At 35.5% G+C, this 25,512-nt stretch overlaps 1 protein-coding gene across 6 annotated transcripts in view; it reads left to right on the forward strand.

Moving 5' to 3' along the window:
* The window catches only part of PIAS1 (protein inhibitor of activated STAT 1), a 116,137-nt gene that overhangs the window by 55,802 nt on the left and 34,823 nt on the right, over positions 1-25,512 (forward strand). For all 6 annotated transcript variants that reach the window (XM_025472362.3, XM_025472364.3, XM_025472361.3 and 3 more), the window contains 4 exons: positions 14,476-14,560; positions 14,827-14,874; positions 18,248-18,338; positions 19,243-19,377. In XM_025472362.3, coding sequence (XP_025328147.1) covers positions 14,476-14,560; positions 14,827-14,874; positions 18,248-18,338; positions 19,243-19,377 — 359 coding nt within the window. The remainder of the gene's footprint in view (positions 1-14,475; positions 14,561-14,826; positions 14,875-18,247; positions 18,339-19,242; positions 19,378-25,512) is intronic.

Consider the following 25,512-nt stretch of genomic DNA (forward strand, 5'->3'; position numbering starts at 1 on the left):
CTAGTGTGCCATGTCTAAATACTACCAGCTTTTCTCCAGCATTGCTGTTTCTTTGGTTGAACACAGATGAAGTTGGCTTATTTTCAGGGGCACTTTGTCTGAAAAATCATTCCTGGATCTTTAAAAGACTAACATAGCGTGGTGAGATACACTCCTTAGGAGGGTACAAAGAACAGACTGAGGTAAGCACACTTTCCTTCTCACCTGGGAACTGTGGTCAAACAATATCTGGCATGATTTATGATTATTTGGCACCATAGGGGAAGGATACTTTTGAGAAGGAGCTAAATCTAAGAAATCTACATTTGCTTGAGCAATCTTCTGGGCTAGCTTCATTAGAGTAGTCTTGGTATTCATAATATTTCTACTTTTCAATCTCTAGGCTTCCTGTCTTAGGGATGGGAGTTCAGGACAGTAGTAGATGTTTGTCAGAGATTTCCCATCAACTTACACTATTTTTCCTCAAATCACTGTTTATAGTAAGTATGCATAGGTTTGGGCTCACCTGCCGCCACATTCATCTCATGAACCCTCCTTATCCTTATCAAAAGGAAATTCATTTCTTCCTAGGGGAAAGTAAACATAATAGTTTGTAAGATTGAGGTCTCTTAAACACTGTTTAGGGGTATAAATCATTATTTACCCAAATGCCTAGAATTTCTTTATTTTAATTGTTGAAAAATTTTATTTATTATTTTAAGTGAGAGAGAGCATGAGCGAGGGGAGGAGCAGAAGGAGAGTGAGAAGCAGGCTCCCCGCTGAGCAGAGAACCGTATGTGGAACTCAATCCCAGGACTCTGGGATCATGACCTGAGCCAAAGGCAGATGCTTCGCTAACTGAGCCACCCAGGCACCCTCCAAATGCCTAGAATTTCTAGTTTGTCTTTTGTAGATAGAAAATTAGTTATGGGCAAATGTTACTAAATGCCTAATGTTTATGCTAGATAACTCTAGTCATTGAAGCCTTTTCTGGGTTTTTGAATTTAGGTTGCTATTCAAATTTTAATATTTTATCCTTATACTTTAAGAAAGAAAGGATAGTATAGAATGGATTTGAAAATGGCTATTAAACTATATCTAAATGCAATTATACAATTAATTGAAGTGTATGAGGAAAGAGAAAGTGGCCAACATTTATAAACAGGAAAAAGTTGACGGTAAATACTTAATGCTTATACTTAGCTAGAGAAAATACACATTTAAGAAAAAAACTTCAGTGTGGTCATTTTGTTTCAGTCTGTACCAGGTAAATAGTGAAACATTATTTAAAATAATTTCCCTTTCTAGTCTAGAGTTATAGCATAACAAGAAACTTTTAGATGTTTTATATAAGAACTCATATACAAGAAACCTACTAGAAAATCAACAGTGAAGGACTGTTAGAAGTAATTAAGAGTTCAGCATGAGAGCTAATTAAAAGTTAATGTAAAAAAAAATCAGTTTTCTTTTTAGTGCAAATCATAGAAAAATCCACCAAAAACTGGCATTAACCTAAAAGCTAATCCATTAGTTCATATAACCAAAGAATTAGGGGCTTGATGCTGAGCTCAGTGAACACCAGATCCTTTTCTTGACTTTCCACTTCCCTGCCAGGTTCCACCCCACTGCTTTGCTCCCCATTATGGCAAAATTCCATGAGCAAGTCCTCTGTAGTAGATCTCCAGTTCTTCCCCTTCCATTCACTGTGTAAGTGCGTTCCAATCAGCCTTTTGCTAGTCACTCCACTGAAACCTCCCTTGTCAAGATCTGTGATGTCAAAGCCATGGTCCCTTCTGAGACCTATTCATGTGATCTGTTAGCACCATTTGACATAGATTCTGCCACTTGCAGCACTTTGCCACTTGGTTTCCAGGATACTACCCTCTCTCAATTTTCCTTTCATCTCTCCAGTCATTTCTTCTTATAACCTCTCTGCTTGTACTTCTCTTCCCAGATTCTTTTCTGCCTACACTTACTACTTTGGTGATTTAATCTAGTCTCAAGTCTTTAAATAGTAATTCCACATTGATGACCCTAAATTTATGTCTTTGGCCAAGACCTGTTTCATAAGTTCCAGAGGCTCATCTAACCACCTATAGAAAAATCACCATTCACATGTCTGTCTCAAACTTAGTATGTCCAGAAGTGAATATTTGTCTTTTGTCATAAATGCTGCCCAGCGTCGTCTCTCTCAGTTCAAGGCATTACTCTTTTTAATGAGACTTATCCAGATTTCCTTTTAAAATTGCATATCATTCCTTCCAATCCCTATTATCTAGCTTTGTTATTTCCATAATATTTAGCACCTTCTAATATACTTTATCATGACATTGATATTTATCTTTGCCCATTAGAATGTTTTGGTCTCTTGCTCATTGATTATTTCGAGCACCTAGAATAGTATCTTAAAACATATTAGGTGCTCAGTAAATATTTCTTGAATGAATGTTTAACAGTTGAATTCATGTTCTCCACTTCTTGGCTCTGCTTCCTTGATGTTGGTCCCATTTTGGGGGCATTTATGTGGTTCCCAGCAGTTTCTTCAGATTCACATCTACCTGAAAAGAGGAAAAGTCTTTGTCTCAACATTCCCAGGGAAAGTCCTGAGGTTCATTATGATTGGACTATTTTAAATGCCATGTCCGGCCCTTGATCAATCAACCCTGGCAGAGGAATGTAATGTACTTTTTCCTAGGCTTTGGTCATATGCTCCACTCTGAGACTGGTAGTAAAGCTACAAATAAAAATGTCTATTGAGGGAATAGAATCTGCTGAATAAATATACAAGAAATGTCTAGTAGCTTATTTATACCACAGTTTTACGAAATACGATTCTTGGATACTAGGTCCATCGGATGTCAGTAGGTATTCTTTGACCATGTCTCATTAAGTTTGGAAATTTAAATTTAAATAAGTTTTATTACTGCAAAATTTCTCAGGCTTTAAATATGATCGTGTGTTCTATGAATCTCTAAGTGGAAGATGTTTTATGTAACAACTACCCAAAATTCTTTGAACGTGGAATCCTTCCCCTATATAGAGATCTTTCCTTTTCCAGAACTCTCTTAGAACATCTCAAAATGAATTCTTATGGACCACACTGTGAGAAATATTGATATGATTCCTAAGAACTAGTTATAAAACTGAAGACAAAAGCTCATGCAACAATTAAAAATATACAAAAGAATACTCTTCAAATGTACAGAACTTAGTTGAAGAAAAAAAGTTTATAGACCCCTAAAGATCTTAATATGTAGAAAGATACAGTCCTTTGAAAGGTATCTATTGTCAGTAATTTAGTGTAGCTGTAGTTAAAAATCCAACTTAACAGGGAGGTGAAGGGAAGAGGAAGAGAGCTTTATCCAATGATTCTAAAGTTCCTTGTGTCATAGGCTTTTTTTAATTGCAAGGGAGGACAGTAATACCTCAGGTTACCTAAGAAAAGTTTAATGTAAGGATATATAGGAATTAAGATTTTAAAAGAAATTTATTTATTCATAAGAGACACAGAGAGAGGCAGAGAGAAGCAGGCTCCCTGGGAGAAGCAGGCTCCCCGCAAGGAGCCTGATGCAGGATCAGTCCCAGGACCCCGGGATCACAACCTGAGTCAAAGACAGACGCTCAACTACTGAGCCACTCAAGCACCCCAGGATATATAGGAATTAAAACCAGAATCAGAAAGTTATGATTATGTACTTTATCTATCTGGTTACATGCCTTCTTTCCCTCTATGGCACCTGTGTATCTTTAAGCATCTGTTTGGTTTTCTTCTGGCTACCAAGAACTTCCAGAGACCCTTACAAATCCTGGAAGAAGCTAGTTTGAATTGATGATAGTTATATATGTTGATAATGGTGGATTCCTTCAAGCCCAGTCATTTTGTGAGTTGTCCAGAAGTCAGTGGGTAGGCCACCCCTGGAAAAATTATGCTCCCTGGTCCTATCAATGTTCGTTGCAGAAAATAGCCTAAATTTGCTTCCTTCGTCATATATGTTAGCTGGGAAGATTCAGCTAGAAAGGAAAGTTGGATGTGATATAGGTACCATGAGTAAAATGTTCAGTATAATTCAAAAGGAAAAATAAGAATAGAGGAATTCTAACAAAGGGCTGGACTGCACGCCATACCTCAATATAGAATATACTATCTTTATATGTGGCAAAGGCAGAGTAATTGTGAAGCTGGTGCATGAATAAGCAGTTAATGAAGTCGAAACACAATTTAAAAATAACATGAAAGTGAAATTTCTAATTAGTAGCATGAATTAGATATTAAATCGTTCAGAAGTTCCTAATTAACCATTAAAAAGTATTATCTTGCAACTTATCAGAGTAATGTCAAAATGGTTTAAAGATTTAAATGCTTAGAAATGAAACTAAAACAATGTCAGAGAGAAATATAAGTTGCATTTAAATAAATGCATTAAAGTACATAAATAATACTTAAATAATATTGGGCTAAAGAAAAAAAAAACATGATTTCATAGTGAAGACTAAACAACAACAACAACAACAACAACAAAAAACCCAGAAAGCTTTATTACATTAAATGGCACAATAAATAAACCAAGGGAAACTTCTTAGAATATTGGACCATATTACATATCTTAAATATGTGGAAGGCTGTTGGAATCGTGTGTGTGGATAGTAGTTCTTAGTCCTACCTACTGTCAGACAGTGTTACCCTATTCTGTACTCCCACTCTGCTAGATGACCATTGCATTCTTATCTGTCACAAGCAACTATTCTTCCACTCTCTGAGCTGATGTCTTTATTTCTCCATCACTGAAATGATGGGGCCAATCAGAAGGTAACTTTGCACCCACCTACCTGTATCTCTGCCCATATGTTATATATGTTTTTTTTCTGAGAGCCTGGATGAAATCTCTGGGCTCAGGCCAATCCTTAACACTCTTTGCCTCATCAACTCTTTGCCTCTTTATTAGATCATTCCCATTAATATACAACTTTAGGCTAACTTTCCCATCTTAAAACAAACTACTTTTCTCTTAATTTCCCTCCAGCTATACCCCCGTTTTCTCTTCCTTCATCACAGAATTCCTTGCCAGGAATGTCTCAATTTACTGTCTCCTCTTTGTTTTCTCCCTGTCTTTCATGAACTGTTTCCAAGTAGGTTTTCACCTATCTCATGCCAAAGAAACTGCTGTTATCTAGGTCATCAGTGACTATAATGTCACTAAAAGTAATGGTTGTTTCTCAGTTTTGAAGCATCAAGAGAAAAAATGAAAAGATGACTAACACAGCAGAGTAGTGTGATTCACAACATGAAGAAAGCCAGTAAGGACGGGTATGAAAAGTAGTCACCTTAGAGATTAGCCAAAGAAAGACAAATTTAAGACAGTAAGATGTTTTTAACCTACTGCCCAGTGTTGCCGGGGAAATCTAGAACTCTCATTTACCCACTTATTTATGCAAGTGAACATTTCTCTAAGCAATTTGGTACCTTGTACAAAAGCTTTAAGAAAGTGTCTATCCTTTGACCCACCCATTCCGTTTCTAAGAGGATGTCCTAAGGAAATAATGATTACACAGATACACACACACATACACACACACACACACACACACACACACACACACACACCCAAGGAGGGAAGAAAAGCATTGATTGTGGAAGGAAAAAATTGAAAATGATAAAGATGTCCAGCAATAAGAGATTAGTGTTATATTATGCACATCTCTATAATAGAATACTATGTAACCACTTAAAATGATGACAATGATGTTTATTGACAAGGAAAGATTTCATTGCATGTTTTTAAGTGAAAAAAATGTATTCACAATTTCTGTGAGAAACCGTATCTTAACATGTGTGTACACATATGTGCATATGGGTATATATGGGAAAGTGCCTGGAAGAGTATATGCGACCGTATATTTTGGCTGTTACCATCAAGTAGTAGACTTTTAGATTTTTTTTGGACTTGGAATGGTTGTATTACCAAGGGAGGAAAAAAGGAAGAAATGAAATTTTTATAAAAGAAAGGAAAACTAACTTCTTTTTTTTTTTTTTAAATATTTTATTTATTCATGAGAGACAGAGACAGAGAGAGAGGCAGAGACACAGGCAGAGGGAAAAGCAGGCTCCATGCAGGGAGCCTGACATGGGACTCGATCCCAGGTCTCCAGGATCACGCCCCAGCTGAAGGCGGTGCTAAACGGCTAAGCCACCGGGGCTGCCCCGAAAACTAACTTCTTAATTATAGTTTATTTTCCTTTTCTGTTTTTGCATTTGAACATTGGTCATCAGACTTGGTTCATAGCTGGCTGGCTTGATTTGACCCAGTCCTGTTTCTTAAACCACGAAACTTAAAATAGCCTGAGGGCCTGCCAGCTGTAAGAGAATAGATTAACCAGATAAAATATTTTTACTTTTAGCTTTAAAGTTACCCAGGAATGTATAGGCTCATTTGATTAAGTCGATCTGAAAACCAGCTACTAACTCAGTAAACTATCAAAAAATAATTGAAAGACAAAATAAATAGGAGTTAAACTCCGGAGGAGAAAGATTGTGAAAAGCACAGGCAAGCATACTGAAATGAGTTTATTAGGAACCTGCAGTTAGAGTATGATAAAATGAAATCAAAGGGTTTTATTGAGCTGAATAGTATTCCAAGTTACAATTGTTCCCTCTTTCTTAGTATTGGTAATTCTGTAGGAGTAGAAAAATTCATGTGTAACTTTTGCTGTACCCCAAAGAACTTTAACTAGATTTTATCCTGAAACATTTGCCGTCATGAAAATTCTTGAAATCTAGCAGTAGAATATCCCAGCCCTCTAGTTAATGTGTGTGTGATATTACATTGGATTTTGTACAAGATATGTAAAACAAAAACTATTGTAAGGGCTATACATAATGCAGTCTGAAGAATTTTAAAAGTAAAGTTACAAATAAATCAGCCTTTTCTGGGTCTTTTGGTCTTTCAGTAGTGTGTGTGTGTATGTGTGTATATATATATATACACATACACACACACACACATAATTTTGCTTATGCTCTACATTTCAAATTTATATTTTGCCTTTTTATCTTAATGTTTTATGATTGTGTTTCATGTCATTAAATATTGTTTAAAGAAACCACCCATTTTAAAGATAAAGTAGTTTGTCAAAGCACTGTTAGTTTGTTGATGATTTGATGTATATGCCTTCATTGGAGGAAATAAATTTTCTACAGCCTTCTGTCTTAATGGTAGTTTAGCAGTCTAATGCTGAAAATATATCAGTCCCAGCTCTGTTTTCAAAAATTACATAGTTGTCCAGGTTTTTGGTTGTTTGGTTGAATAAACTAGAGATCTCATTAGAGATTTTAAGTCTGACATTTGTATATAGGTACTTTAGTTTCACTTTCCCCAAGACAGCAAGAAATATTCTATAACAGAAAGATGACTATTTTTAGCTTTTCTTTCTGCTGGTGAGGTGGAATACTGAATATTTTTAGAGCAGTTGAAAGTACAGCCACTTAGATTAGCTCAGTGTTTCTATCATCAGAATCTCAATAACCTTGTTTATTTTATGTATCTAGGTTTTACCTTCCAATGTTTTGAGTTTATGTAAATTACAACATGATTCCTCTTTTTACTCTAGTTCATCTCTCTGTGGAGCAGTGTGTAAAAAAAAATGAAATTTTAAAACCTTAATTTTCTCTTTACATGTTTTGTGTTTTTTGAATTATAATTTTTTTCCCGATTATTGTGGGCAATGCTTTCTTTTCTTTCTTACAGATGAAACATTAGTAATTAATACTTACAGGGGGAAGGTTGTTGAAAATCTCCCATGAGTACAGTAAGCCCCTTAGTATTCATAAGAGATATTCCTCCATAACCTTTGTAAGTATCCTCAATTAGGAACACCACTAGGACATTTCATCTTTTCTCTAAATTGGAACATAGAGTAAGTGAAAAGTTGAATGTCTTCTGTTTTACCTTCAGTAACTACAAGTGTACAACAATTCAGGTCACAATGAGAGGCTGAGGTACTACCTGCAAGACACCAATTTCTTCATCCTTCAAATAGCCAACAGTCAAAACTCTGGTCTTAGCAAAATTTCAAAAGTTTCAAATTAATATACATTCTAGAACTTTAGAGACCTTCAAAATTGGTTATAGTGATTCAGAACAGTAATTAATGCAAAACCCTGAGACATTAATATAATTTCCTGATACAGATATGAAAACACTTGAAGATTTCATATTTAAGTGTTAAGATCAATAACTTAAACCATTCACATCTGAACCCATTGCACTCTGACTTTTGCTCCTCCCATTCCACTGAAACACATATCCAGCCAAGGTCACCTATGACTTGCTGGTTGTTAAAACACTTCTTTTTTTTTTTTTAATTTTTATTTATTTATTCATGATAGTCACAGAGAGAGAGAGAGAGAGAGAGAGAGGCAGAGACACAGGCAGAGGGAGAAGCAGGCTCCATGCAGGGAGCCCGATGTGGGACTTGATCCCAGGTTTCCAGGATCACGCCCTGGGCCAAAGGCAGGCGTTAACCACTGTGCCACCCAGGGATCCCGACTTGCTGGTTGTTAAATCCAGTTCTCAATTCTCATCTTACCTGACCTCTGAGCATTTAACACTGTCCACATTTGCTCTGAAATTCTTTTCCCTTGTTATCAAGGACACCATTTTCCCCTTGCTTTTCTTTCTGAATTTCTGGCTATTTCTTCCTTGATTTGCACCTTTAATGTTGGTAGTTCTTCAGAGTTTTTTTGTTTATTATATGAATATTCATTCATTTTATTGATTGATATTTGGCATAAGAACAATCTTAATGGGAACTGTGTAACTGTGATGAAAATAACAAAACCTTGAGGATATGAATAGATGGACACAGATACAATACTTAGAGATGGCAAGATTAAAGATGTAAAGATATAAAGACTTCAGCTATCAAGATAATTCGTAGGTTTATTGTAATTCTACTCAAAATACCATTAGAGCTATGATTTTTAAAATTATAAAAATCCTAGGTTTTAAAAATCAGAAGTTCACATAAATGAATAAATATCTAAATTGATTAAAGTTCTGAAAAAAGAATGAGTGGAGAGCAACTTAACTATAAGATATTAAACCATAATCTATACCAATTAAAAAATAGAGTGCCAGCACCAGGATAAAAAAGACCAATGGGAAAATAACCTGGAAATGGAACATGTTGGATATAAGCATTTAACACATGAGAAAGGAAACACACATATTCATAGGGATGAGAAGGATTGTTTAACATATGGTGTTAGTATAACTGTAAGCAATTTGGAATAACAGAAATTTAGATTTTTAAAATTTAGATTTTTAAAATACTAAAATAAGTTCCAGATGAATTAATAATTACGTAAAACAACAAGCCAAAGAATTGAATTGTGTATTGATTAAACCTAAGGAAAGGAACAATTAGAACTTGCAAAGGATATGGTTGACAGATTAGACTACATAAAAGTTTAACTTGTATATCATCCAAAATATAGCCAAATGAAGAAATATATAGCAGCCTAGGGGAAATATTTGCAGCAGATTTCCAAAGGTTAATGTTCTTATATATGAAACCTCTGTGCAAATATAAAAATGGGTATAAGACAAGATTGGATAATTAAATAGGAAACTAAACAAACGGGGAAAAAACTTTTTTTGGGAGGGGGAGTTCTTTAATGCTAATTAAACTACTAACGAGTTACCATGATCCACCCATTAAATTAGCACAACTCTCACGAAGACCATAGTAGGGGGTAAATAGTAGATGCATAAATTGCTGGTGGTCTTACATATAACCTTACAACCATTTGAAAACCACTTCCGTGATGTGTCAAGATTCATAAAAATCTCCATAATTTTTGACCTAGAAATGCCACATCTGGAAATTGGTCCAAAGTAATAACTACCCTCCCCTTTCAAAAAACAAATATGAGCCCAAAGATGTTCAGAGTTGTTTCAAATAATGAAAAATTAGAAACAACCTAAATAGCTAATCAAGTGAGTAATTAAGTTTTTCATACAATGTGATAATTAAGATTGGGTAATAGAGATTAAAATTGAAAAATGTGATAAGGGTGAATTTTTAAAAATTATTATATTTTGTTTAAAGATTTTTAAAATTTATTCATGAGAGACACAGAGAGCGAGGCAGAGACATAGCCAGAGGGAGAAGCAGGCTCCTCGCCAGAGGGAGAAGCAGGCTCCTCAGAGGGAGCCTGATGCAGGACTTGATCCCCAGATCGGAATTACACCCTGAGCTGAAGGCAGATGCTCAACCGCTGAGCCACTTAGGCATTGCAAGGGTGATTTTTTAAAAGTGGACTTTATGATTAAAAGGAAATATGTAAAAATGATAACCAGTTATGATGAAGGAATAAGTCGATCATTCTTTTCCTATTTTCCATGATCCAGTATAATGCTAGGCTGCATTAAAAGAAATATACCACCTAGGTTGGGGGTCCTAATGGACCTGTATTATGAAAAGAACATGGGTTTTGGAGGTGTTTAGATCTGAGTTTCTTTTTTCTTTTTTCTTTTCTTTTTTTTAATTATTTATTCATCAGAGAGAGAGGAAGAGACACAGGCAGAAGGAGAAGCAGGCTCCACACAGGGAGCCTGATGCAGGACTTGATCCCGGGGCTCCACGATCAAGCCCTGGGCCAAAGGCAGGCGCTAAACCACTGAGCCACCCAGGGATCCCCTAGATCTGAGTTTCAATTCTGCTTCTACTTAACCTAGTATGAGGCCTTGACAGTTGCATAATGACTTTGAACATCAATTTCTTTTTTTTTTTTTTTTTGAACATCAATTTCTAAATGTGAACAAGGAGCAGATACCTTTTCTTCAAAAAAAAAAAAAAAGATACCTTTTCTTCATGACTCTTGTGTAGATTAGCAATAGTAGATGGTAGTTGTGCAAAAATACTCTTTTAGTCATATCACATCTGGAATAATATATAGTTTATAAGCAACCATAAATCTCAGTGACAGCAAATAAGGTTTATGTCTCGTTTATGTTAGTTATTAGTTGCAGATTGACTGTGACTCTGCTTTATGTTCTTTCCACTCTAGAATCAGGGTGGACTGGAATGAAAAATGGTGAAGCCAAAGGATAACTCATAAAGATCTGCCTAGAAGTGGTACACTTACACTCACATTTCTTTGGCCAAGGCTAATGTCAGTGGTACTGGAATAACCTTCCCATAGGGATGGACTAGTACAGAGGGTCAACAAATATTTAGAATAAACATATATGCTATGACAGTGTGTGTCCAGTTCTTGCTGTTACTTTAGGGGTGTTACAACCTGGGCGATGTCCAGAGGATCAGAATGGTGAGTAATTCTGCAGTCTCCCCTGAAAGACAATGGGAAGAGTTGAGAAAGAGGGACTTGTTAATGCTGTCTAAAATATTTGAAGAATGACTGTCACTGGATATATGACACTGATGAGTGGAAATTACAGCATTATGTATTTTGACTCAGTATAAGGGTGTAAGGAAGAGAGCAGATAGAAAAGAAAATTGTTGGATGTTTGAAATACCTTAACTTATTTATATTCAAAATAACCCTATGAAGTTTTGTGTGTATGTGTGTGTTTATGCTTAAATATTAGAAGAGGAAACTATCACAGAGTGAATGAGTACCTATGGTCATATGACAAGTAAGTGGCAAAACCAGTTTGGAATCCGGGTCTATGTGATCTCATCTCTTTCCACTAAATTTTGCTACTCTTTATAGGGCTGCACGCTTTCTTACAATTAAACTGTTAATACCAGCCATCTTCTGCCTGACAATGTAACGGCCACTCTTCTCCCACCTCTAAAAGGGTCCAAACAAAACATGAGGAAGGATTGAAAGGAGAATTGAACTCTAGAATGGCAGTCTGCAAACATGTGATCATATACACCTCTCAGTAAAATAATTTAGCATATATGTATGTGTGTGTGATATCTATTAAACTATTATACTAATATTCTGTATGTTATAAAACAAAAATAGAAGTTTAAAAAGGTTTTATGTAAAATTTTAGATATTTTTATAAATTAGATTTGAGATTTCATGTAAAATCTCAACTTTTTAAAACTTATTTACAAGGTAGGTAGATACTTTCTCTTGTATCCCTGTGGATTGTCTTGTGTACCTTTTGAGACGCATACCCCCAACATTGGAAGTGAGTATTTTGGATAATATGTTTGACTCTTTTTTTCACTTTGAGGATTCTGTGATTCTGTTTGGCCTGAGTTTTTCTGAAACGGATAATAGTAGCTTAATTGCCTTTCAGAAGAGTTTTTAACATAGTCTATTATCTAAGACAAAACTCTAAGTTCTTCACTGGCATTCATTTTGGAAATTAAGCTTGAAAACCACATAGATGAAAGATGCTTTTCCAGATAAATTGTAATAACTTCATGAGCATTATAATCTAACAAGTTTGTAAATAGAGGTTGTTACTAAGTAATAAACCTCATTTCTATGTGTGACACAAGCAACTCCTTTATTTTACTCATGTCCTCTATATCTAAATCTGCATGTGTGTGTCCAAAACTTACTGTACTCCTAATTCTGAAATGAATCCTCAGATTTTGCCTAAAGAGAAATACGAATTTTTTTACTTGGGAAATTATTTTAACACTGTTTTAGAATGGAGCCAGAAATCTAAATTAGGCTAAGCCTACTGGATTAAAATCTTCATAGAGATCTATCCTTTAAGAAGCAAAGGAGTTACTTGTATTGTTTGATGGAGGAAATTATCTGCTTTTCTGCATTCTAGTACTAGGTTATCAGCCATTTGCCAGATTGGTACCTCATAATTAAGATAGCTTTCTGGTTAGTAATTCTTTCTTGGGGATAGATTCTTTAAAAAAAAAAAAAATCCTTTCCAGTTCACAGAAAGCAGAAATGCAAATCTGGCCTTTAAAAGATACTTCTATATTGAGATGGAATTGTAGATCAGCAGTAATCTTTTCCATTTTTTTCTCATCGTGAACATTTATACAGATTTTTCAGCATGGCATACTGCAATTTGGTAGTAATTGTAGAGGAAGTGTTGCTTGCAAGTCAGATCAAACCCCGTTTAAACAAGAGATGGCCAAGTTCAGCTACTTTTTCTTTCTTTTGCATGGGTTTAAATGGCCCAGAGTCCAGGATTTACTTGGTAGTAACTTTTAGTGATTCTTTTGTCCCAGAAAATTACCCTTGAAAAGTACAGTTTAAATAGTTCGGTATTTTTAAGCTGTCATATTCCTTCATTCATTCAGCAATCATTCATTGCTGCTGCTTTTTTTTTTTTTTTAAGATTTTATTTATTTATTCATGAGATACACAGAGAGAGAGAGGCAGAGACAAAAGGCAGAGGGAGAAGCAGGCTCCATGCTGGGAGCCTGACATGGGACTTGATCCCGGGTCTCCAGGATCACGCCCTGGGCTGAAGGTGGTGCTAAACCGCTGAGCCACTGGGCTGCACATTCATTGCTTCTTTAAAGTCCAAGCACTGAGGAAACCTTAGTGCTTATTTTTAAAATATATACGTAACTGGTATGAGCCAATAGAATTGTTGTTCACAGCAGTATACTGTAGGAATCCCTACTCTTACACAGACCAGTCCTTACTTGCCTGCTCTCTCATTCTTTTCTCTCTCCCTACTTCCCCTTTCCCTCCCCCCCCCCTTTTTTTTTAAAGATTTATTTATTTATTTATGAGAGACAGAGGGAGAGAGGCAGAGACACAGGCAGAGGGAGAAGCAGGCTCCATGCAGGGAGCTCGACGCGGGACTCAATCCCAGGTCTCCAGGATCACGCCCTGGCCCAAAGGCAGGCGCTAAACTGCCAAGCCACCCAGGGATCCCTTTCCCTCCCTTTCTTCCTCTCTTCATTCCCTTCCTTCCCCTCTTTTTGTAACTCTTTCCTCCTTTGAGATAGTGACCATAGGCAGATTTTGAAATCAAATCAGATGATCTAAGTTTAGGAGAAACTATGTATGATATTCACTGTATAAGCACTTGCATGATATAGTTAGGCAGAAGATGATAAAATTCTTATTTTGCCTTGAAGACCAAATGTCACTTCACCTGTGCAGATCTCCAGATGGGTATGTTTGTTACTTAGCTCAAGAACCATGTTATCTTTAAATGAGTTTATATTTTTCTATTTTAAATAAAATTAAGATAAGCATGTTTTTATACAAGTGTGCTTTTTATTTAGATGAACACATTTATATGATTAGATAATTTTTGATTAGTGTTTCTTTGATTATGTGTTTTCTGAATTTGAATCCTGATATGGCTTTTGGAATTAGCCATTTTGGTGCTATTTCTGTTACATTACAACTGGCACATTTCTTACTTTTCTGTACTTTAATTGCCTTGTTATCTAAACTCTAGAATACATTCCAGTTAATTAAAGTCATGTCAATGATTGGGCTTGTTTTGTTTTTTTCTTGCTGTTATGTTCTCTATTGATGAATTTGAAGGTAATTAAAAGTATAATTCTTTTCTTCTTTAGCATCAGACAACAGTCAGCGCTTTCGAGAAACCTGTTTTGCATTTGCATTGACACCACAACAAGTGCAGCAAATCAGTAGTTCCATGTAAGTTCTATTCAAGTGTAACTTGCATTTTAGCCTTTGAAACCAGTAATGTGTATAAAGTGATTTTTTATTTTTTATATGTGTATGTATTGGGGGACCATTAGTGTCATGCAAATATTAGTATTGAAGATACTATTATAGTGTTAGTTATCCAAAGAACAGTTAAATCTCTGATAATTTGAAAAACTTATGGAATAACAGTGTCTTTGAATCAGCTTTCATGTGCATATTTTCTAAATAATTGTAGTTCTTACTGTCTTTTCTAGGGATATTTCTGGGACCAAATGTGACTTCACAGTGCAGGTCCAGTTAAGGTACAGTGTCACCTATAGTATATATCCAATGTTTAAAATTTAATAATTCTTAAAGATTTTAAAAGATTATGTAGTTTTCAATAAGTATATTGAAAATATTGGGTTTAGATGTTTGGGTGAGGGAAGACCTTCTCCTGTTATGAAATTTCCTAATTTTTATCCAGTTTACATTTTAATATAACAAATCATGTGCCATATATCTAACCGTGTTTCTCCATTTTGGTTGCCTCTAGATGATTGAGAAGCTCCAGCTAATGTTATATTTAAATGATATGATAGTGTGGGTTCTCTAAAACTACTCTTTTTGTGATAGTGCAAATGCTTTATCTGTATGGAAGACAAACCACTGTAAATAAGGGACTAGTACTTAGGTTAAGTTTACAGTGTCTCACAGACTAACAAAAACCAAAACAGTTTAATTTGCTTTGCTCTGTATTTTAAGTCATTAATTTAAAAACACTGTTCTAGATTTCACAAGACATCTCTTTATAGTTTTGCAAAGATGAATGGAAAATTTTCCAGTATAGATTCACAATTTCCCCTTATTCATTTTCTTTTCTTAGCTCATTTTTTTCTAAGGCTATCTAAGATTTCTTTTTATGTTAATAAGTCTGTCTTATATAAACCATCTTATGGTACTTTTTTTTACCCCATGACTATCCCTGTGGGAACCAAACTGCTCCACAGTAGTCTTGTCGCAATAGAAATAGAAGAGGAAGTACAAGACAGTTGTTTTCCTCAATAACCTATTTTCCCTAAAGTGGGAAGGATAAGTCAAATAGCCCAGTCTCAATAATTGGATCTGAAGATGTGTGTATAAATAATAAATACATTAGGAAATCAGAAAGAGAATAAAGCGCCTGCTCAGTGCTTCAGGGAATGTGAAAACCTCTGATCTTGGTTTAAAAATTGAGTGATGAAAACAGCGAGAAAGCAGAGGAGAGGTTGAAGTCTTGATTTTAGGGGGCACTGACAAAGATGTTCCTATGTAAAAGGTGCTTTATCCTCTGTCAGAGGCAGAATATGATAATGACTGAATAAAGGACTAAAGTATGATGCCTTCATAATTACATATTGCTGTAATTTTGCTTACTTCCCACATCAGCAGTTTATATTTTGGTCATACTGATACATGACGTTATTGTTTCAAACAGTGGATTTTATTATGTTTTTTAAGATTTTATTTATTTATTCATGAGAGACACAGAGAGCGAGGCAGAGACATAGGCTGAGGGAGAAGCCGGCTCCTCATAGGGAGCCCAGTGTGGGACTCTATCCCAGGACCAGGTATTATGCCCTGAACCAAAGGCAGATGCTCAGCCACTAAGTAATCCAAGTGTCCCTCAAACGGTGGGTTTTAAACTGTTGCTTGGAGCCACTCTTAGGAGTCTGTGCTGGGACCCTCACTCCCCCTGACACTCACACACTCTGAACCACAGTAGTAGTGCTGCTTAGATAATCTTTTGCTTCTGGGTTAGTTTTCGTTTAAAGAAAGAATCCCAAGACTAAAAGAAAGTTTGAAAACCATAGATCTAGAACAAATGATCTAGTTCCTGTCTTCAATATTTTATATTGATATATATACGCATTCTTTAATGCAGCAACAGGTATGGTTCATATTCCAAAGGAACGTCTTCTTTCTAGGATAGATCAACTCTCTGTTTCATAGGCTCTGAGGGAATCTTGGTAGTTAAAAATGTTTTAGCCATTTTCAGTTCAAATTTATCTCCAGAACTTGATGAAAAAAGAACCATTTTGTATTATATTTGGTAATTGTTAGGCAGTCTTTGCGTTTTGATAAAATGGTTATTTTTCATCTCAGCCCCCTTACCCTTATTAACTAGGTCTATAATCCCCATGTATTATTTAAGTTGGGAGTGTATACCTATCTATTATGCTAATTATAAATTTTATCTAAAGCATGAAAATAAATTTGGTCAGAATTAGGTTCAGTGTTCTATTAGATTCCTACTCTGTTCTCATTTATGTATCTGTTTTCCCTCCCCATCCCCATGAACTCCTTCACAGCAACTTTCTACTATTCCTTTTTTTTTTTCTTTTCCCTTTAGTTTGTTAGAGTGGCTTCGATTTTCACCTTTTACTTAATTGAATAGGAATCAACTTGTCATATAAATCATTCTTTTCTATAGCTTCAGGCAGCCAGAATCCATGTTTTAAATTTATCACTGCATTGGAATAATTTATTAAAAACATGGTGGCACCCTCTTACTGTTGCAGTATAAATAATTGGCCTGTAATAGGTTTTGCTGGGCTTAGAGATGATCTTGTGAGCTTTGACATCTGTGTTGCTATGTATATTTCAAGAAAATCTTTGTACATCTACTGATTCTTAACCCTTTTATGAGTCATTATCCTTTTGAGAATCTGATAGAAGCTAAAGATTGCTTCCCCATACAGATGAATATATATATGTACATAGAAAATTGTCCCAATTTGTAGATCCTCCCATACACAGATTCCACAGCCAACAGGTCGACCTTACACTGTAGAAGAAGGAAGATGTTTGTGTATAATAAATATTTCACAGAATTCCAGTAGGGTTCTTCTTAACATATAACTCAGAGATGCTGTGAACATTCTGTAAAGGTAGGATGAGCCTCAGCTGTATATTGTGATTAAGGAAGTTATTAAAATATCTTAAATAGCAAATTAATAATTTACTTCTTTATCTGTGTAAGCATGAGCAGAGTGAGAATGTACAAATTATGTAGCCATCCATAGTTTTCCAAAAAGATTATGCATTTAATTTAGAAATTAATGTTTTCATGAGTTTATATAATAGTATTTTAAATGTATGTGGATAGAGTACAAATAATGTTATTTTTCAACACCTTCAATTCTCATGGAATAATGGAGTACCTTAGCTTAGTGGAAAGAATTTGGTCTTAGGGATGGATTTACAGCATTTTCAGTATATTATGCTGAGAACCAAAAAAATGAATGTTTTGTAAGTTTGGGAATTACTGTGTATTATATCTCCCTCTTAGAAAATTACAGTGCATGTTACCCTAGCTCTGAAATGTTCTATATTAAGATAACTTAATTTTTTTATTCAGAATTTCTTTAATTTTTCCATTACAGAGCCTTTATTTTCCTTCCTAGAACATGCTTAAGCAAAGGATTGGATATATTATGACAACTGTAGGTTGATAGTCGTGATCACTGAAACTCTACATTGATAGAATTATTTATTTTCAATTTGTTTAAATGTGCTTATTCATCATGGGACATGGCTAGCTTTAGTAGTTTTGGTTGTGTTTTTAAGTTTGACAACCTTTTAGATTAGCTATTGAACAGAAATATTGAGGTCATCCTTTAATAAAGGAAGTTAAATTTGTCCTTTATTGTTTAGGTTTTGTTTATCAGAAACCAGTTGTCCACAAGAAGATCATTTCCCACCCAATCTTTGTGTGAAAGTGAATACAAAACCTTGCAGCCTCCCGGTAAGTCCTAAAAGCTGTTTTTTAAATGCATTGCCGGGATCCCTGGGTGGCGCAGCGGTTTAGCGCCTGCCTTTGGCCCAGGGCGCGATCCTGGAGACCCGGGATCGAATCCCACGTCGGGCTCCCGGTGCATGGAGCCTGCTTCTCCCTCTGCCTGTGTCTCTGCCTCTCTCTCTCTCTCTCTCTCACTGTGTGCCTATCATAAATAAAAAATAAAAATAAAAAAAAATAAAAAATAAATGCATTGCCAACATAGCTATCAAATAAGTCATGACAGCTGTTGTTAATCATAGTTTTTCACTAAGAAAACATCTTTATTTTTGATGTATATTCATGTGACTACGTGAGACACTTGAACCAGCTTTGTATAATTAACAGCTGTGACATTAGCTGTGGAGACAAAGTCTAGGACTTGGAGTTGGGTGTGGTGGTTTTAGTGTTATACTAGATTTTAGGGGACGAGAAGTTGTTTCACCAAAACCTCAGTGGTACACATGTGAATCTGGAAGCCTACGGTAGAATAGGGGAGGGTTGCTGGGTCTTTTTTTGGGGGGGTCGGGGGGATGCTGGGTCTTAAACAGAGAACAAGAGTGCAGGATGTTACTGGTCACCTTTAAAATGTTTCTTATATAGTTATCCAAGTTCTCGATGAATTCATCCTGATTCTTAAGTTTTAGAGATTTGTAAATTCTATTGCCAGTATTATTCTCAGGCTTACTATATAATGAGACTGTAGGATTGTTTAGGGAAACAGGCTTACAGATATTTGCTTCTTTGCTTTTTAATGAAAATATTCATATTTTCCAGTATGTAGAGAGGAAGTTTTTTGTTTGTTTGCTTTAGGAATGGAAGTTGAAGTGATTGTGGAAATAATAAGTGGAAATAAATGATATTTCATCCTTAGGGTTATCTTCCACCTACAAAAAATGGTGTGGAACCAAAGCGACCCAGCCGACCAATTAATATCACCTCACTTGTCCGATTGTCCACAACAGTACCAAACACCATTGTTGTTTCTTGGACTGCAGAAATTGGAAGAGTAAGTAGATTTTTATTTCTACTAAATTTTAGTAGTATAAAGGAAGGGTTAATCTCCATGGCTACCTGAGCTTTGTATGTAAATGATATTGTAAAATGAGTTGCAAAAGGATTTATTTTTGTCTCAAAATGAATTTTCAACATGTTCCCATTTAAAAAATGGGATCATGCAGTGTTCGTTGTTTTATAACCCGATCCTTTCACTCAGCAGTTTATCATGAACGTCTTTTTATGTCATTACATGTTCATCTGCATGATTTCTAATGGCTAGATCATATTCCAGTATGAGTATGCCATAATTTAGTATATTCCCTATTGTTGAGCAGTTAGTTGATTTATTGATTGATTCATTGCTGTTTCAGAGACCATCCTAGCAGCTACAGCTTTGGATACATACATCATAGTTCCCTTACATTCCCAGAAGTGGAATTGCTGAGTCAAAGAGCATGCAGAATTTTAAGAAATGTTGTATACTTTGACAGATTGCCTTACCAGAAGATGTACAAATTTATTCTCTGACTTTTAGTGTTTGTGTGTCTCTTGACCCATACCCTGTCAATACTTTTATCTTCTTTAAAATCTTTACCAAGGTTAGTAGGTAAATAAAAGCACCATGTTGCTCTGATTAGTGCTCCTTTTGTTACTACTAAGATTGATGAACATATTTTGTTAGTTGTGATTTATATTTTAAAACTATATATTTATTTCTCTATTGCTCTTATTCTTATTTATGAATTCTTTATATATTAAGACTTCTTTCCCATGTTATAAATATTTGTTTCCAATATATTTGCTTTTTACTTTTCTTTATGTGATTGTTTAATGTTTAGAGGACTTAAATTATTATAGAGCCAGTTTTTAACCTTTTTTTTGGGGGGGGTCTTTTGGGAAAGACTGAGTCTTTCCTCCTCAGTCCCCATCACACTTAAGTCTGTCTGCCCTTCCCAGGCTTACGTAAATATTTATTTTTATTTTCTAGACTTTTAAGGTTTTTTTGTTTAATCTTTTAAATATTTAATCGATTGTAAGTTATGTATGGTGTGAAATAAGAACTTACATTTTTTAGATAGCCAGTTGGTCTAACACTATTACCTAAACAAATGCTGATTCAAAAGCCATCATTACTATGTATTTGATTTTTATTTATCCTATGTTTCTGAATTTGTTCTATATTGTTTCTATATTTTGTATTGTCTTGCATTCTGTTTCTGGGATAATTTCAGAATGTTTTTGCTTATTTCAGTTTTATCCTGTTAGCTCATGTCTATTCATTAATTCATTTGAAATGCATTGAATGCTTACAGTATGCCACACACTGTATTGAAAACTGGCAGTACCATAGTGAGAAAAGAAAGTCCTAATGCTTTTAGAGCCTGAGATCTGGGGCCAAGTGGTCAAAAACAAAAAGGTGAACATACTTATTAGAAGGACTATGAAGGAGAAGTGTGCGGTGATTTTTACAGTATATTAAAGGGTACTTTGGGGGTGCCTGGTGGCTCAGGTCATGGTCCCAAGGTTCTGGGATTGAGTCCCCCGCAGGAAGCCTGCTTCTCCCTCTGCCTCTGTCTCTGCATCTCTCTCTGTGTGTCTCTCATGAATAAATAAATAAACTCTTTTTTAAAATAAAAAGAGTACTTTGAACTAGGGAGAGCTCAGGTGGGGCTTCCCTGAGGAAGTAGTGACTGATACAAGAGTTAAGGGTAGAAGGAAGCAGTTTGGGTGAAAGTTTCAGAGGACACAACCACAGACAGAGAGCCACAGACAGCCTTGTGGCACAGGGGTGAGCATGGTTCTTTTCAGGAAACTGAGAGGGAGCCACTGGGGCTAGAGTGCAGAGAGTAGGGAAGACCAGTGCACAGGATGAGGCTACAGAAGTGAGAAAGGGCCGAGCCAGGCAGGGCCTGTGAGGTAATGTTAAGGATATTCTCTTTCTCGGTGAGAATTTTGCGGTAGTATATTTCTGTTTATAAAAGATTATTCTTCAGAGTGGTAAACAGTTTGAATGGAGGCCAGAATCCTGCAGAGCAGTCATGTCTTCCGTCGCGGCTTGGAGCAAGCTATCACTGAAGTATTAGTAGCAGAGAGCATGTGTTAGCCTGAAGGCATGGCAGTGGGGATGGAGAGAAGTCTCGGGTCGGTAGGACTGAGAGAGAAATTACAAATAGAAGCTGAGGGACCAGGAAGTGTCAAGGATGACTCCTGGGTTTCTGTTTGGAGTGAGAAGGTGAATAATAATATTGCTGAGATAGAGGAGACAATGAAAAAGGATTGAGTTTAGGTGTGTGTTTTTGTCATTGCTTTGGAGGACTAGATGGAGATAATCACGAGTTCAGTTTTGAAGCTTTTGTGTTTGAGATGCCTGGGAGATATTCTGAATAGGCAATTGATAATAAGCTGAGAGGCTAAGTTTGGGCTAGAGAAGAAAATATGAGCTGAGAGTGAGGGAGGCTGTGAGGAGAGCGGGAGTGTTGGAAGAGTAATTACAGAGAGGGAGCCGGATTTCCCTGCATTGCTCCCCCAAATCTTTCTAGGAATTGGAAAGAGATTGCTTTAAATTTGTATATTAAGTTAGGGAGGATTAATTTATTTGTAGTATTTAGTATTTCCATTCCAGGAACTGTATGTTTCTCTATTTATTCAGAACCTTTTTTATGTTCTTCAATAATTTAATAGGTTTCTTCTTATAATATTTCATATTTTTTATTAATTCCTATGTTGTTTATTGTTATAGTTGCTGTTGTCAGATCTTTTTTCTGTTATATTTTCTAAAGAATTTATTTATTGTTGATTTATTTAAAAGCTACTTACAGTCGAATATTTACTTAATAATACCTATGTTCATATATTGTTTCCAACAGCTTTTTAATTGGTTTCTTGGTATTTCCAGGTGGACAGTTTTAAGTTTGAAAAAAAGTATTGTTATACACGTAATGATAATCCTAGTACTTATATAATTAATTGTTTTTGTTCTGCTGTGCTGGCTAGAACCTTCAGAACAATGTTAAATAATGGGAGTACTAGTGGACATGCTCAACTTGGTCCTTATGAAAATGAGAATACTACTAGTGTTACGGAAATAGAATAATACTAATAGTGTTACTATTAATTTTTGACAGAACTTAATTAGATTAACAATGTACTCCTATATTGCTCTTTTACTGGATATCTTTATGAGACATGGATTTTAAATTTCACCAGAATACTTTCTGACACCTGTCAAGATTATATTTTTTTTTTCCTTTGCCTAATTAATTTGTCACCATCAGGTTTTTGAAATCCTAAATGTTTTACTTCTAGTATACCTTGGGGTTCCCCTTTCTGTCTTCCTTTTTGAAGAGGGTGTTAACAAATGTTTTATTTTGTGCTGGGTTTTTTGCCCGTGGGTGAAACCTGTAGCCTACTGGGTATTTACAGTGACCTCTGAAAAAAGACTCCAACTGTGACAGAGGAGGGAGGGAAATATGGTGCTGATATATAGCATAAGAGAAGAGAGGAAAGCCTTTCAAACTTCAGAAAGAAGATGGTATGTTCAGTGATTTGAAGATGGTCTACTGGTAAGATCTTTGTGTAGACCCCAGTCTACAGGTTGGAGACCTTCTTTTTGAAGTAAAACATTGAAAGAAAATTGTTCTTTACCAAAGCCCAGAAGATAAGTTATTAGACTGTTTTTCTATCACTAGTTTTAATTTAACTTGTAAAGATACTCTTTGTGTAGGATCTCTTACTGTTTGGGGGATTAACTTGTGTTATTAGTTAGCACTGAGAAATGTTAAAAATATATCCCCAAAGGAAATAGAAGAGTTAGTGTTAGCTAAAGCTAAGGTGACAGTCATATTACAATAAGTGTGTCAAATCAACACATTGTACACCTTAAACTTACACAGTGTTATGTCATTTATATCTCAATTCTTTTTTTTTTTTTTTTAGGATTTTATTTATTTATTCATGAGAGACACATAGAGAGTCAGAGACACAGGTAGAGAGAGAAGCAGGCTCCATGCAGAGAGCCCAATGTGGTACTCAATCCCTGGACTCCAGGATCACGCCCTGGGCCGAAGGCAGGCACTAAACCACTGAGCCATCCAGGGATCCCCTATATCTCAATTCTTAAAAGACAATAATATTTTTTTAAAAAGTAGAACCAGTACAGAGCTTGAAGGAAACAAGTGAACTATATTGTAACTTCTTATCCTACTTCAGGATAATCACTGCATTTAGCATTTATTAAACTCTCATAGTTTATAGAAGAGTTTTTTAGATACTGGTATAGAGGACATTTAATGAGTAAATTATATCTTAATTGTGGATAAAATGTCCTGTGAACTTGATAGACAGTTTTGAAGACTTTTGAGAAGGCATTTGACAAAAACATTAGTGTAATGCAATATTTATGAGTAGTTGGAATTAAGTAGTACTTTGAAGAGTTAGCAGAAACAATATATCATCTACTTAGAAGAGAGAACATAGTACGGTGAAAGTTTGGGGTTTTTTGCTCTGAATCTCTTTCAAGTGATGTAAAATTGAATTCCGTATTCTCAGTACAAGTGGCATTTGTTAATACCTGACATTTTTTTTTTTTTGATGCTGCTGCTGTTGCTTTTAAAAATTTGGTTACATGTTTCAACTAGAGTGAACATACCTTTTCACTGAACTTGTAGTTGTGGTTTCTACTTGATCTCTCCTTAAAAAGTTATAAAAAGCCTGAGGGGAATTTCTAGTACTGAAGATTCAAGCTGTCAGTACATAATTTCAGTGTTAATTAGCATTTCTCCAGTTTCTATCATACTCGTAACATTAATCAAATAAATAAAAAAGGTGAGTAAGGGTTTTTTTTTTTTCCCCAGAGGAAGTCTTTTAGTTTTATATTAGATTGGTGTGTTTTATGCTCTAAAATTTAGGCAAGTTTGAAGGTTCTTTGTAAATTAGCTTTTTTGACACTTCCTTTTTTTCCCCAGAAAATATGTAACACCTGAACATGGATAGGTTTCTGAACTCTAAATGAAAATTTGGCCTTCCAGAGGATACTGTAGGATATTTTCTCTTGTCGTTAAAGAGGGGAATGCTTTTTTGAAAAGTCTGAAATTTGTAGTATACATTGGACTAGTTTAGAAGGGTCAAAGCAAACAAGATGTGTGAAAGCAAGAACTAGAGAACTCCACTAGCCATGACCCTTAAGTCCATTGTCCTGACTTACATACTCTTTCTTCCTGGGTTCTAGTGCCAGCTCTGCCACCAAGCGGATGAATGATAATGAGCAAATGACATATCTTTTCATGCCTCTTTTTCATGAACTCTTTACTTAGAAAAATACTTATCCTCCCCATCTCATATAGGCCTTCTGTGAGGTTTAAATTAAGTAGATAGTATATGTTAAGAGGGCTTCAGAAACTTTAGCTGTGAGCTAGAAGGTGGCAGTGCTTTTCCTTTTGCTTCTTTCCAAATCTCTTGATCTTCCTCTTGATCCCAACACCAAATGGAAAGTGGGCCTTCTCACTTAGAGCTCACTCTCTCGTATCCTTAATAAGCCTCAGCCCCTTTTCTTTCTCTTATTCAGTCATGTACCCTTCACTCTGCCTTGACTTATTAACTGTTTTCTTTGTTCCCTTCTTCTGCTACCATCTCCTCTACCAGTCCTCTCCTGGTAATGGATACTCATCTATTCATTAGCCAAACCAGCAGCTTCTCTTTGAGAATCTTTAATATTCCCTCTCTTTGTGATAATGGCTCACATAGGGTCTTTCAAAACTAGTTAGAGGTATAAAGAGAGATTTGATGGTATAGATTAGGAAGCCAATCTAATTTATAATTTTTAAATAGCTACTATTTTAGATCTATCTATTACTTACTGAATGTGGTTTATAGTGACTTTGACATCCTGTTGGCCTTGGTTTATATTTAGTTTTAACAGTGTTTTTTTATATAGTGCCTCAGGTTGATTAGCTTCAAGTGTAAGTAGCCGGGTAATATAGAAGCATGACAGGCCTGGCTTTATTGCTTGAAAGTTGCAAAATTCTTTTACTTCTTTATACCTACCTTTCCTCGTCCATAAAAGTAGGTTTATGACCACCTCAGCAGCTTTTTGGTTAGGACCAAATTAATTCCTGTTTGTGAAAACACCTGATAGTACCTGGCCACA

This window comes from Canis lupus, chromosome 30, assembly GCF_003254725.2.
Source record: "Canis lupus dingo isolate Sandy chromosome 30, ASM325472v2, whole genome shotgun sequence".
NCBI classification, from domain to species: domain Eukaryota; kingdom Metazoa; phylum Chordata; class Mammalia; order Carnivora; family Canidae; genus Canis; species Canis lupus.